This window comes from Malania oleifera, chromosome 11, assembly GCF_029873635.1.
Source record: "Malania oleifera isolate guangnan ecotype guangnan chromosome 11, ASM2987363v1, whole genome shotgun sequence".
NCBI classification, from domain to species: domain Eukaryota; kingdom Viridiplantae; phylum Streptophyta; class Magnoliopsida; order Santalales; family Ximeniaceae; genus Malania; species Malania oleifera.
Genome location: NC_080427.1, coordinates 6,423,223 through 6,435,771, shown reverse-complemented (window position 1 = coordinate 6,435,771; position 12,549 = coordinate 6,423,223). Strand labels below are relative to the sequence as shown.

General features: G+C 39.4%; 1 protein-coding gene across 1 annotated transcript in view; it reads right to left on the bottom strand.

The window, feature by feature from the left end:
• LOC131168131 (probable 3-deoxy-D-manno-octulosonic acid transferase, mitochondrial) overlaps window positions 1–11,968 on the bottom strand; it is an 87,121-nt gene extending 75,153 nt beyond the window's left edge. Inside the window, exons 1-2 of the mRNA XM_058127365.1 lie at window positions 11,459–11,968; window positions 11,083–11,176 (exon numbers count right to left, since the gene is read on the bottom strand). Of these exons, the coding sequence (XP_057983348.1) occupies window positions 11,083–11,176; window positions 11,459–11,657 (293 nt within the window). The 5' untranslated portion in view covers window positions 11,658–11,968. The remainder of the gene's footprint in view (window positions 1–11,082; window positions 11,177–11,458) is intronic.
• Window positions 11,969–12,549: the final 581 nt, after the last annotated feature.

Sequence of the window (12,549 nt, the reverse complement as noted above, 5' to 3'; positions counted from 1 at the left end):
GAAGCGGTTAATACAACTGTGTATATCCTCAACCGATGCTTCACTAAAGTTTTGGGGAATAAAACACCTCATGAGGCTTACTCAGATAAGAAACCCTCCGTTTCTCATCTTAGAACATTTGGCTATAGATGTTTGGTGCACGTTCCAGATGACAGACGAAGAAAGTTAGATGACAAGAGTCGAAAGTGCATCTTCTTGAGATACAGTACAGAATCGAAGGCATATCGTCTGTGTGATGTAGAGGCAAAGAAGATTGTCACAAGCCGAGATGTGGTATTTAATGAAGGACCACACTCAGTGGGAGATAGAGATCGGCCCACTTTACCATCAACCAATAAAGTAACCCACCATGTGCCTCACTCAGAGCAGCAGATTGAGGTGAATGATAAAGAAATTCAAAGCTAGCTTGTTGTACTAGTAGCACCTATTTAGAAGCCACACCCTAGATGGGTACAACAGCTCTTTGACGAAGGCAATCCACAACCTGTGAATCAAAGCTCACAACCTGATGGACCTCGAAGGTCGAAGAGAATAGAGGAATAACAACGATCAGCAGAACACTTGGTAAATATGGCCTTAATGGCTTATATAATTGTTGGGAATTAAGAACAAATTCCCGAAACCTATGAGAAACAAAATAGAGAAAGAATACACGCCAAAGAAAAATCAATCACACACACAAGACAGTATTTACATGGTTCGGCAATTTTGCCTACGTCCACGGAGTTGCAGGGATTTCACTATTATCAGGAAGAAAAATACAGAGAATGCAACGGTACAATGCTCTCTCTCTCACTCTCTCGCGAAGTGTGACCTCTTACCCTAATCACCCAAAATCATTTTATATGCTACGCACAGGGTTCCGAATGGGCTAAGTCTTAGGATAGAAATCTCTCATTAAAGAAAAGTCGGGTCATCATCCAAATTTAACGCAACTAGGCTCCACAAAAGCCCAACAAATCTCCCACTTGGAGACTAGTTCAATCACTAATATCGACTGCAATCCTCCAAATGAACAATCACGCATCCTTGCAACTCATCCTCCTGTCCTCAAGCTAGAAGACCAACTGAAGTTGCCTTCAACTTCTCAATAGTAACACCCTTAATCAACATGTTTGTCGGGTTCTTAGATCCACAAAATCTTCTCAAGTATTTACCAGCTTATCTTCAACAAGATAACGGATAAAGTGATATTTTGTCTGTATATGTTTCGACTTTGAATGCAAAGCTGAATTAGCTTATCTTCAACAAGGTAACAGATAAAGTGGTATTTTGTCTGTATATGTTTCGACTTTGAATGAAAAGCCGAATTTTTGGCAAGAAAAATTGCACTATGACCGTCACTGTGTAGAATGCCCATCTTCTGCTTCTCACCCAATTCGTCTAAGAAACCATGCAGCCAAATCATCTCCTTTCCAGCTTCAGTTGCTGCAACATACTCAGCTTCTATAGTAGACAAATTAACAATCTTTTGCAAATTTGAAGCCTAAGATATAGCTGTACCACCCAGAGTAAATACAAACCCAGTAGTACTCTTTCTATTATCATTATCACCAGAAAAATCAACATCTACATAACCCTACAGTTTCAAACTTGCACCTGTGAAGCAAAGACAAGTATCTGATGAACCCCTCAGATATCTCAGAATCCACTTGACTGCCTCCCAATGCTACTTTCCTGGCCTACTTATGAATCTGCTCACAACTCTCACTACATGTGCAATGTCTGGCCTTGTACACACCATAGCATACATCAAGCTGCCAATAGCTAAAGCATATGGCACCTTGCTCATATGGTCCCTTTCTTCTTCTGTCTTCGGTGACTGTTCCTTGCTTAGTTTGAAATGACTACCCAAGGGTGTGCTCACTGGTTTAGCTTCATTCATGTTGAACTTGTTGAGAATTTTCTTCACATACTCTGACTGTGAAAGCTTCAATGTACCATTAGCCTTGTCTCTAATGATTCTCATTCCAAGGATTTGCTTTGCAGCTCCCAAATCCTTCATTGCAAACTGTTTTGATAATTGCTTCTTCAGATTATTAATCTCCTCAATGCTAGACCCTACAATGAGCATATCATTTACATATAACAGTAAAATGATGTAAGAATTGTAAAAGAACTTAACATAAGAACAGTGATCAGCTTCACATCTCTTGAACCCAATTTTATGCATAAAACTATCAAATTTCTTATATCACTGTCTTGGAGCTTGTTTTAGACCATACAAGCTCTTTCTCAGTTTGCAGACTAAATTCTTTTGTCCCTGGACAATGAACCCTTCTGGCTGAATCATGTAGATGTCTTCCTCTAAAATCACCATGAAAGAATGCCGTTTTCACATCTAACTGCTCAAGATGTAGATTTTCTGCAGCCATCATTCCCAGTACCAATCTAATTGTCAACATCTTCACAATAGGAGAAAATATTTATGTGAAGTCAATGTCCTCCTTTTGCTGGAAACCTTTGACAACTAATATGGCTTTGTAGCGCTTGCTACCATCACGTTCGTTCTTTATTCTGTATACCCACTTGTTGTGCAAAGCCTTCTTCCCTACTGGCAATTCAATCAGTTCCCATGTCTGATTCCCCAACAAGGAATCCATTTCATCCTTCATGGCTAACTCCCACTTGCTTGAACTTTCATCCTACAAGGCTTCATCATAACACTCTGCCTCACCACCATCAATTAGCAGGAGATAATTTAGAGCAGGTGAATAACGCTGTGGAGGTCTAATGGTCCTGGAAGATCTACAGACCGTAGCTACAGGTATGTTCTGATTTGCCTGTGATTCTACATTCTCCTTATCATCTTCACCCCTTTCCTGGACAGTACTTTCAGTCAACTCATCTAAGTTAACAAACTCATATTTCTTCTGATCTATCGCTGTGACATCTGAAACTACAGTTGACCTATCCTTATACATAACCTGTTCATTAAATATCACATTTCTACTTCTGATGATTTTCCTGTTTTGTTCATCCCAAAACCAACAGCCAAATTTCTCATCACCATAGCCAATGAAATAACATATTTTGAACTTTGCATCAAGTTTACTACGAGTATCAGAATCAATATGAACATAAGAAACACAACCAAAAACTTTTAAGTGAGAAAACTTTATCTCTTTATCGCTCCAAACCTCTTTAGGAAGTCTAAACTCCATGGGAACCGAAGGTCCTCGGTTTATCAGATAAGCTGCAGTACTAACAGCATCAGCCCAGAAAGTTTTTGGTAGTCCAACATGCAACCTCATACTCCTAGCACGCTCATTGAGAAATCTATTCATGCGCTCAACCACACCATTCTGTTGTGGTGTCCCAGGAATGGTCTTTTCCATTCTGATTCCATGTGCAGCACAATACTCTCTGAACCCTCTATCTATTTACTCTCCTCCATTGTCCGACCTCAAACACTCTACTTTCAAACCTGTCTTTGTCTCAACCATAGCTTTCCACTTCTTAAAAGTTTCAAATACATCATATTTATTTTTCAGAAAATAAATCCATACCTTTCTAGTTGAGTCATCAATGAAAGTAACGTAGTACCTTGAACCTCCAAGGGATACAACGGGAGAAGGCCCCCACAAATCTATGTGCACTAACTCCAATTTTTCAGCCTTTGGTGTTCTGCCACTTTTCAAGAAACTCACTCTTTTCTACTTTACTAATATGCAGCTTTCACACAAGTCAAAATCAACGGACCTCAATTCCGGTAGTTTCCCTTTTGACAACAGCATCTTCATCCCTTTCTCGCTCATGTGACCAAGTCTGCAATGTCATAAGCTTGTATTAGTACTTGCTTCAGCAACTGCAATTGTGTCTCTTGGACTAGAAGTCATGTATAGAGTACCAGATTTCTTTCCACGAGCCAATACTCTGGCTCCCTTTATAACCTTCCAAGCGCCACCAGCAAACAACATTTCATGCCCTTCATCATCAAGCTGTCCGACAGAAATCAAATTCCTTCTCAGGTCAGGAATATGTCGTACCTTCTCCAGTAACCAAACAAGCCCATTAGGCAACGACATCCAAATGTTTCTCATACCCACAACATCCAAGGTTGTACCATCAGCCAAATACACCTTACCAAAATCTCCTGCTACATAGTTCTATATGATTTCATGGTGTGAAGTGGTATTAAACGAAGCTCCTGAGTCCAAAACCCAATCATCAAGTGGACTGTCTACTGCAAGAAGTAATGCATCACGTGCCTCTTCTGTTACAGCATTAGCAGAATCATCCTCATTCTTCTTCTTAAGACTTTTGCATTGTCTCCTAAAGTGACCCGTTTTCCCGTAGTTCCAGCATTGTCCCTTTTGGCCAAATCTAGATTTACTTCTATTTCGATTATAGTTTCTGGATTTTGATCTACCCCGATCTGAATTTCGGTCATTACCTCTGCCTCTTGTCTCAAGGTTTAGGGCAGAACCAAATCCTGAGGTTTCACCCGCATCTCTGCTGTGAATCTCCTCAACCAGAATTAAATCCCGTATATCATTATACTTCAGTTTTTCTTTTCTAGTAGAGTTGCTTACTGCCATCCTCATTGCCTCACAACTGTTTGGCAACGAAGCCAAAATGATCAAATGCACGAATCTCATCACCAAAATCAATTTCTACAAACGATAATTGATTTGTGATAGTATTAAACTTATTCAGATGTTGTGCTACTAATGCATTCTCTGTCATCTTCAAATTAAACAATTTCTTCATCAGATGTACCTTGTTATTTGCTAATGGTTGTCTTCTCCTTCACAACGTTGTGTGCAACAGACCTAGACAGAGTTAATCTTATAACTCCCAGTACCTGTCTGTCAAGGAGAGTCGATTCCTCGTCCTTCATAGTAGCAGGTTTTTCTCCTAGAAGCGGCAAATGTAACTTCTTCCCATAGAGATAATCCTCAATCTGCATCCTCCAGAATCCAAAGTCTGTGCCATCAAACTTTTCTATTCCAAACGCCTTTCCTGCTTCCTCTGTCATTGCTCCCACTCAAACCTAACCCTAAGCTCTGATACCAATTGTTGGGAAAAATCAATCACACACACAAGAAAGTGTTTACATGGTTCGGCAATTTTGCCTACGTCCACGGAGTTGCAGGGATTTCACTATTATGAGGAAGAAAAATACAGAGAGTGCGGCGGTACAATGCTCTCTCTCTCGCTCTCTCGCGAACTGTGACCCCTTACCCTAATCACCCAAAAACAATCATTTTATATGCTGCGCACAGGGTTCCGAATGGGCTACAAAACGGAATGGGCCCAAAAAAATTTCCCGCCCCCATGAGTACAGCTTAGGATGGCCTAATCCTTCGCTCCATGGACTAAGCCTAAGGATAGAAATCTCTTATTAAAGAAAATTCGAGTCATCATCCAAATTTAACGCAACTAGGCTCCACAAAAGCCCAACAATAATCAGTATAGTTAAGGAACCAAGTAGCCTAGATGAAGCGCTGGCTGATCTGAAGTGGAGAACGGCTATGGAAGCTGAATATGAAAGTGTCATGAAAAATGATACTTGGGAGATCGTAGATCATCCCCCTCATAGGAAGGTAATCGGCACGAAGTGGATATGGAAGGTAAAATATAAAGCTGATGGTACTTTAGAGAAGTACAAAGCTCACCTTGTAGCATAAGGATTTTCTCAGGTGGAAGGTTTTGATGTTACCGAAACCTTTGCACCAACAGCCCGCATGGAAACAATCCGTCTGGTTTTGACTACTACCGCACACAAAAGTTGGGTGATATTTCAAATGAACGTGAAGTCTGCATTCCTTAATGATCATCTTAAAGAGGAGGTTTATGTGATGCAACCACCAGGATTTGAATTGCCAAATTCAGACAACAAAGTGTGCAGGTTGAAGAAAGGCTTATATGGGTTGAAACAAGTTGAGCTTGGTACCAGAGGATTGATTCCTTTTTTACCAATTATGGATTTTGTATAAGTATCTCTAATGCAAATTTATATGTACTAAAGGAGAACGGGATGTATGTAATAATTGTACTATATGTAGATGATCTTGTGCTTACAGGTGACCACAAGGAGAAGATCAACAACATCTGTGAAGGCCTATGCTCAGAATTTGAGATGACAGACTTGGGACTACTCCACTTCTTCTTAGGCATTGAAGTGTGGCAGGATCCAGGAGAAATCTTTATTTCTCAGCAACGATATGCTTAAGAGTTATTGAAGGCATTTGGGATGGCAAAATGCACTCCAGTGGTTACTCCAATGGAAGTAAAAATTAAGCTCTCCATTGAAGATCCCTCTCCACTTGTTGATACTAAAAGGTAAAGAAGCCTAATTGAGAGTTTGGTGTACCTGTGCAACACAAGGCCCGATATCAGTTTTGCAGTTGGTATTTTAAGTAGATTTACAAATAAGTCACGATAAATTCACTGGAAGGATGAAATGAGGGTCCTCGAGTATATAAAAGGGACTCCTCATTTTGGCATCTCTTATACATCAGGGAACTCCCAAATTGGATATTGTGACTCCGATTGGGTAGGAGATATTAATTCCAGAAAGTCAATTTCTGGATATTGTTTTCTCTTTGGGAATAAAATCATCTCGTGGACAAGCAAAAAGCAGCCAACAGTGTCGCTATCATCCACAAAAGCCGAGTGCAAGTCAGCTTGTCTCACCTCATGTGAAGCTGTCTGAATAAGAAGACTTCTTCCTGATATTGGGATAACGATAAATGTCGCAACTCTAATTTACTGTGACAATCAAAGTTGTATAGCTATCAATAAGAAACCAATGTTTTACGCAAAAACCAAGCACATTGAGATTCAGTATCACTACATACGAAAACTCATTGAGGATGAGGTTGTTGAGATGGAGTATTGCCCAACAGAAGATAATCATGCAAATATCTTCACCAAAGCATTGGGTAGTTCCGACTTTCAAAAGCATCGGGATGCTCTTGGTATTGGTCCAGAGCGTAGGTGGACATTGAGGGGGGGTGTTGGTGTATATGTGTGCAATGCCCGCCTCCCATGAGTATTTGGCACACTTACCTAACGTATGGTTTAGATGAAGTCGAAGCGGTAGACTGCAATGGTACTACGAAGATAGAAGACGTTCCCCTCCGGGACATAGGGATTCGAGGGCAGCGCCCCCGGTAGGAGGTATAGGGGGCAACGCCCCTCAAGACAGTACGGCCTATCCAGTGTGAATGGTGGGCACGGTATGTCAAAGATGGCCACTAATGTCAAAGATAGCGACTAATGTCAAAATCGGCCACTAATGTCAAAGTCAACCATGGTAGGTGAGCTACCACCACCTACCATGGTAGGTGAGCCACCCATGTGCTTCTTCCATGGACCAGAGGCTATAAATAATTACCCCCCACCGTAGCACTACACACATCTCGACTACAAGATTGTGTCCTCTTTTGTTTTTCTATTTGATGTCCTTTCGCCATTGAAACTCATTTAGTGAGTGCATGGTTGGACAGATTGTTGTAATCCGATTGTTGTAATAAAAGTTTGTGTTATCTCTTCAATCGTTTCTTCAAAACAAATCTTGGTGTTGTTATTCTACAATCCTCCCAAGAGAAACCTTAGCCCCCTTTTCCATTCCTGTAGCCCCTACCATAACCCTAGCCACCTTGTTTGTCGGAGTCCTCAGCTCCATGCAAGGATTCATGACTTCAGACAATGAATGCCTGAGTTCCTTCATTAGCATCTCAACACCAAAACATGCACAAAGTTACAAACATGATTTCTACATGACTCCATGATCAATAAACTCACTAACTTCCTTCACCTTTGTCATCGGACAAAGATCCCCAGCCAACTCACTATCTTCATTCACCTTTGCCATTGAACAAATATCCCTAGCCAACTTACAAAACTCACTCACAAAGCTTCACCACCCATCACCTTTTGAACCACAAGGAACAAACACCAAGAATCTCTTTTCTTTCCAACCCAGCCCTAAATCCAAAAATTTCCTCACCTTTGTTAAATAAATCACCATCCAATACAAAATGTTACCCATAAAAATGCTTCGGAAACCCCTTTCGAACCAACTAAAGATCGACGGCAATCCAGCAAAAAACCATTTTGCAGCAACTGTAGGAAATCTAACCCATCTATTACAAGATTGAGTGTATTTGAAAACAAAAAGATGTGGACTCTCCCCCACCTTTTCCAATCTCCTTGGATATGAATCAAGGGTTCACAACACGACTCTCTCCTTTACTCTTCTACAGTAGCCATGGTGCACTCTTGCCTAAAAAACAAACGGTGCGTGCGTGCGTGGGTGGGTGGGTGGGTGGGTGCGTGGGCGTACGTGTGTGTGTGTGTGTGTGTGTGTGTGTGTGTGAGAGAGAGAGAGACAAAGAGAGAGAGAGAGAGCATATCCCATAGATAATGATAACTTATTGGGATTCAAAATATCACACAATGAGGAAGAGAAAACGCCTATCACTCAAAATGAATTGTAAGACCAATGAGATGTACCTCGGAAAGATGCCAAAGAAATTGAAGAGTGGCTCATATAATGACAACAAAGAATCAAGAGAAAGGAATTTTGACTATAAAGTGTGATAAATATTCCATGCAAGACCATAAAGGTAAAAATGAATATATCAACATGAAGGTCAAGGGTTCACAACACGAGTCTCTCCTTTACTCTTCTACAGTAGCCATGGTGCACCCTTGCCTAAAAAACAAACGGTGCGTGCGTGCGTGGGTGGGTGGGTGGGTGCGTGGGTGCGTGGGCGTACGTGTGTGTGTGTGTGTGTGTGTGTGTGTGTGTGTGTGTGTGAGAGAGAGAGAGAGACAAAGAGAGAGAGAGAGCATATCCCATAGATAATGATAACTTATTGGGATTCAAAATATCACACAATGAGGAAGAGAAAACGCCTATCACTCAAAATGAATTGTAAGACCAATGAGATGTACCTCGGAAAGATGCCAAAGAAATTGAAGAGTGGCTCATATAATGACAACAAAGAATCAAGAGAAAGGAATTTTGACTATAAAGTGTGATAAATATTCCATGCAAGACCATAAAGGTAAAAATGAATATATCAACATGAAGGTCAAGGGTTCACAACACGAGTCTCTCCTTTACTCTTCTACAGTAGCCATGGTGCACTCTTGCCTAAAAAACAAACCGTGCGTGCATGCGTGTGTGTGTGTGTGTGTGAGAGAGAGAGAGAGAGCATACCCCATATATAACAATAACTTATTGGGATTCAAAATATCACACAATGAGGAAGAGAAAACGCCTATCACTCAAAATGAATAGTAAGACCAATGAGATGTACCTCGGAAAGACACCGAAGAAATTGAAGAGTGGCTCATATAATGACAGCAAAGAATCAAGAGAAAGGAATTTTGACTATAAAGCGAGATAAATAGTCCATGCAAGACCATAAAGGTAACAATGAATATATCAACATGAAGGCTTTGTATAGGGGGTCAATCATCCTTTTATGAGGCTTAGTATTTGTTGACATACTAATTGCTCAACGGACAAAAAATTGTATACCATTTCATTGCTTGGCTCACTCTTTGAAGTTGAGGTGATCTCCTTTATTCTTTTTATGACCCTTCAAGTTCCTTGAATTTTATGTGTATTTTTCCATTTTCTAATAAGCATATGTAAATTGTTATTATTTAGACTTTAAATGAAGAGTGGATTATGGGGCTACAAAACACATAGCTCCATAAGCCAATAATGAAATTTCTAAGGAAAGGAATAAATGTATGTGAAGATTTTTTTCCCAACCCCAATAATAGGAAGAATGCAAATGTGGAACTAGCCAGATTTTCTATACATGTTCGTTTGGTGCCCTTGAATCCACACGAAATAGTTTGACTTTGGAACCAAAGATTTGGGTGGTATGTCCATGGTTCGCCAGCATCTATGCTTCAATTGTGAGCCTTCAAGCTTCTAGGACAACCTTTCTTATCTTCTTGTTGTGAGAGGAATTGTACGTACTCACTCATCCACTCATTGAATATAAACAAGATGGCAGCTAAATATGTAGAAGATTAAATAAATGTGAATACTAATATTTGACGTTTATCACGAAAGACACAAGAAAACAAGGAAGGACCAAGCAAGATGTCGGACATTGGAGAATATAGTTCAGATGAGCCTTTGGAAGGGCCAAAGTGGTTGAGTTTGCAAGCCTTCCTTTGATGAGCTGGGCAGTGTTTTTCAAAGATTGTGGTGGTTGTTGGTTGTGCAGTTTGTATTTTTCTTGGATAATTTTTCAATGTCGATGAATGATGATAATTCATTTATTTCTATGTTCCTTGAGTGTTTTTTTTTATTATTTTTTGTTGCTAGACCAATATTCTGTATTATGAATGTAGCTAATCATCATATAATCATAGTGTGTTAAATACGCAATTGATAATTGTGCATGAACAATGCCTATATTTCATTTTAAATTAGAATTCCTACAATATTTATCATCTAAAATGGAAACATGCCTAAACATATATTTTTTAATATTAATTAATGTATACCATGCTGTATCGATATCCATGTTAGTTTTGGGGCTTCCTAGAGTAGATGCAAAGACCATAAGAGCTTCAACCACCTCTTTGGGCTTGATTGGACTGAAGGTCGAAACCCATGTTAATTTGCATTCATTCAAGTCTTCTAAAGACAAAAACCTCTAACCAAAGTAGAACATGAACAAATCATAACTTTTTTATGTCACATATAGACATTATAGAATCAGTAGTATAGTCCATTAGGCAGAATTAAGTCCATCAAAGATCCATTTAGGAAAGATATTCAAAATTGGCAAACATAACTTTAAACTTATGAAGTTCAGAGTTCCTTGGTGTTGCTCTAAACTTCTATATCAAATAAACAGGAAAATTCATCAAGAATGGCTTGATTTGGAAATGATTTTCATCATCACATATTTAACTCCATCTATTTCTTAGGTGAAAAACTCCTGCCGATTTCTCCCTACATACAAGCATGATCATGTTTTTTTTTTCTATTGTTAAAACATTGGCGAATGGATTCGCCTTCAATCAGAGGCAATAAAATGGCTCCACAGCACAGACAGTAGACGCATAGACATCTGATAAGTAAAATCTTACAGTGGTGTAGTCCTCGTTGTCGTCATCAAAATGGTAAAATCAGGCCTCTGTTGAATAGAATGTTTGATTATAGGAATTGCAGCCATTCCTTCACCTGCGCCACAATCAAAAACAATTGGTAAATAAACAAATCACTGACAAATGTTTTTAAAAAAATAAACAAGGCTCCGATTAGCTGGTGATAAAAATCTAGGGATAGAAAATAATTGAAACAAATGCACCCAGTTGCACTGAGGTTCACACCTGTGAGACCAGCAACCACAAAATAGGACAAACATTTCCAAAATTATTATCCTTTTCATTTTCATTTCCAAGAGCTTTCACAGAAAACAAACAGAAAGGAAACATGAAAGAGAGCTGTGCAAAAAATGGGAACCTAAAGAGACGGCGTGAAACCAGAGTAGAGGACCCGGGGGGCGAAAGAGAGAGGGGCGGCCCAGACGCTCTGTCCACCGAAGGGGGTGCTCGCGCCCGCAGAGTCTGCGCCAACGCAGATGAAGGTAGAGCAACGGAGTGAGGCCATAGGTCAGTGCCCTGTACAGCTTATAAACTACCTTTCCCTTCTCTGCAACCATTCCTTCTCCGCCTCTCCTGCACTTCACGACGGCCTGCGTCTGTCGACGACTTGGGCAGAGCGTGCTTGGGAAGTGGGCATTTGCCTATTGACAAACCGGGACTGAGAAGAAATTTTCGGGTAGAGAGCTTAAAAGCTCCGTTGTCCATGGGCGATATCCATCCAGCACTGAAGTCACCGTTGACAGAACACCGATTTGAATGCTCGTGCCTCGGGGAGAGGGTCGGGGATTTGAGAATTGGGATGGTAGGAGTGACGTGAAAAATCGGAAAATGAAATGAATTGTAAAATGGAATCCAATTGAATTGAAAAATCAATTAATTATTTTTCAAATCGATTTTGATGTATAATTTTTAATTCTTTTAATAAATCATTCTATCTTCATTTGAATCATGCAATAATCATTGAAAAATAATTTTAAAAAAAGAGAAATAAATATTAATAAAATTAATATTAAATTATTAGTTGAAAATGAATTATTATTACCCATTCAACCTAATCCATAAAATCTCCAATCAGGGTCACTATCATTAGTAATTTATGTTAAGCGCTTAAAGCACATCCCACTCGATGTTTATTTTCTATTGAATTTTAGATAATTCTTTGATTTTTTATTTTTTATTTTTTATTTTTTTACTAAAAGATGGCGATACCTCCATTTATTTAATAATATATCACCACTTTTAGTGAAAGAATATCGTAATTACAAGATAAGTTGTCTTTTGAAAAATAGTAAAGAATAATAGTGTCGTCTCATTTATACACATATGCATCTCTCATTTAAATGAATAAGCTAAGACCAACATTGGGAAGCGAACAAAAAATTTGAAATTGTTCAGGCCACAACTTTGTATATTTGACTCAAAGATAGTAAATCTCAAACCAAATGAGTA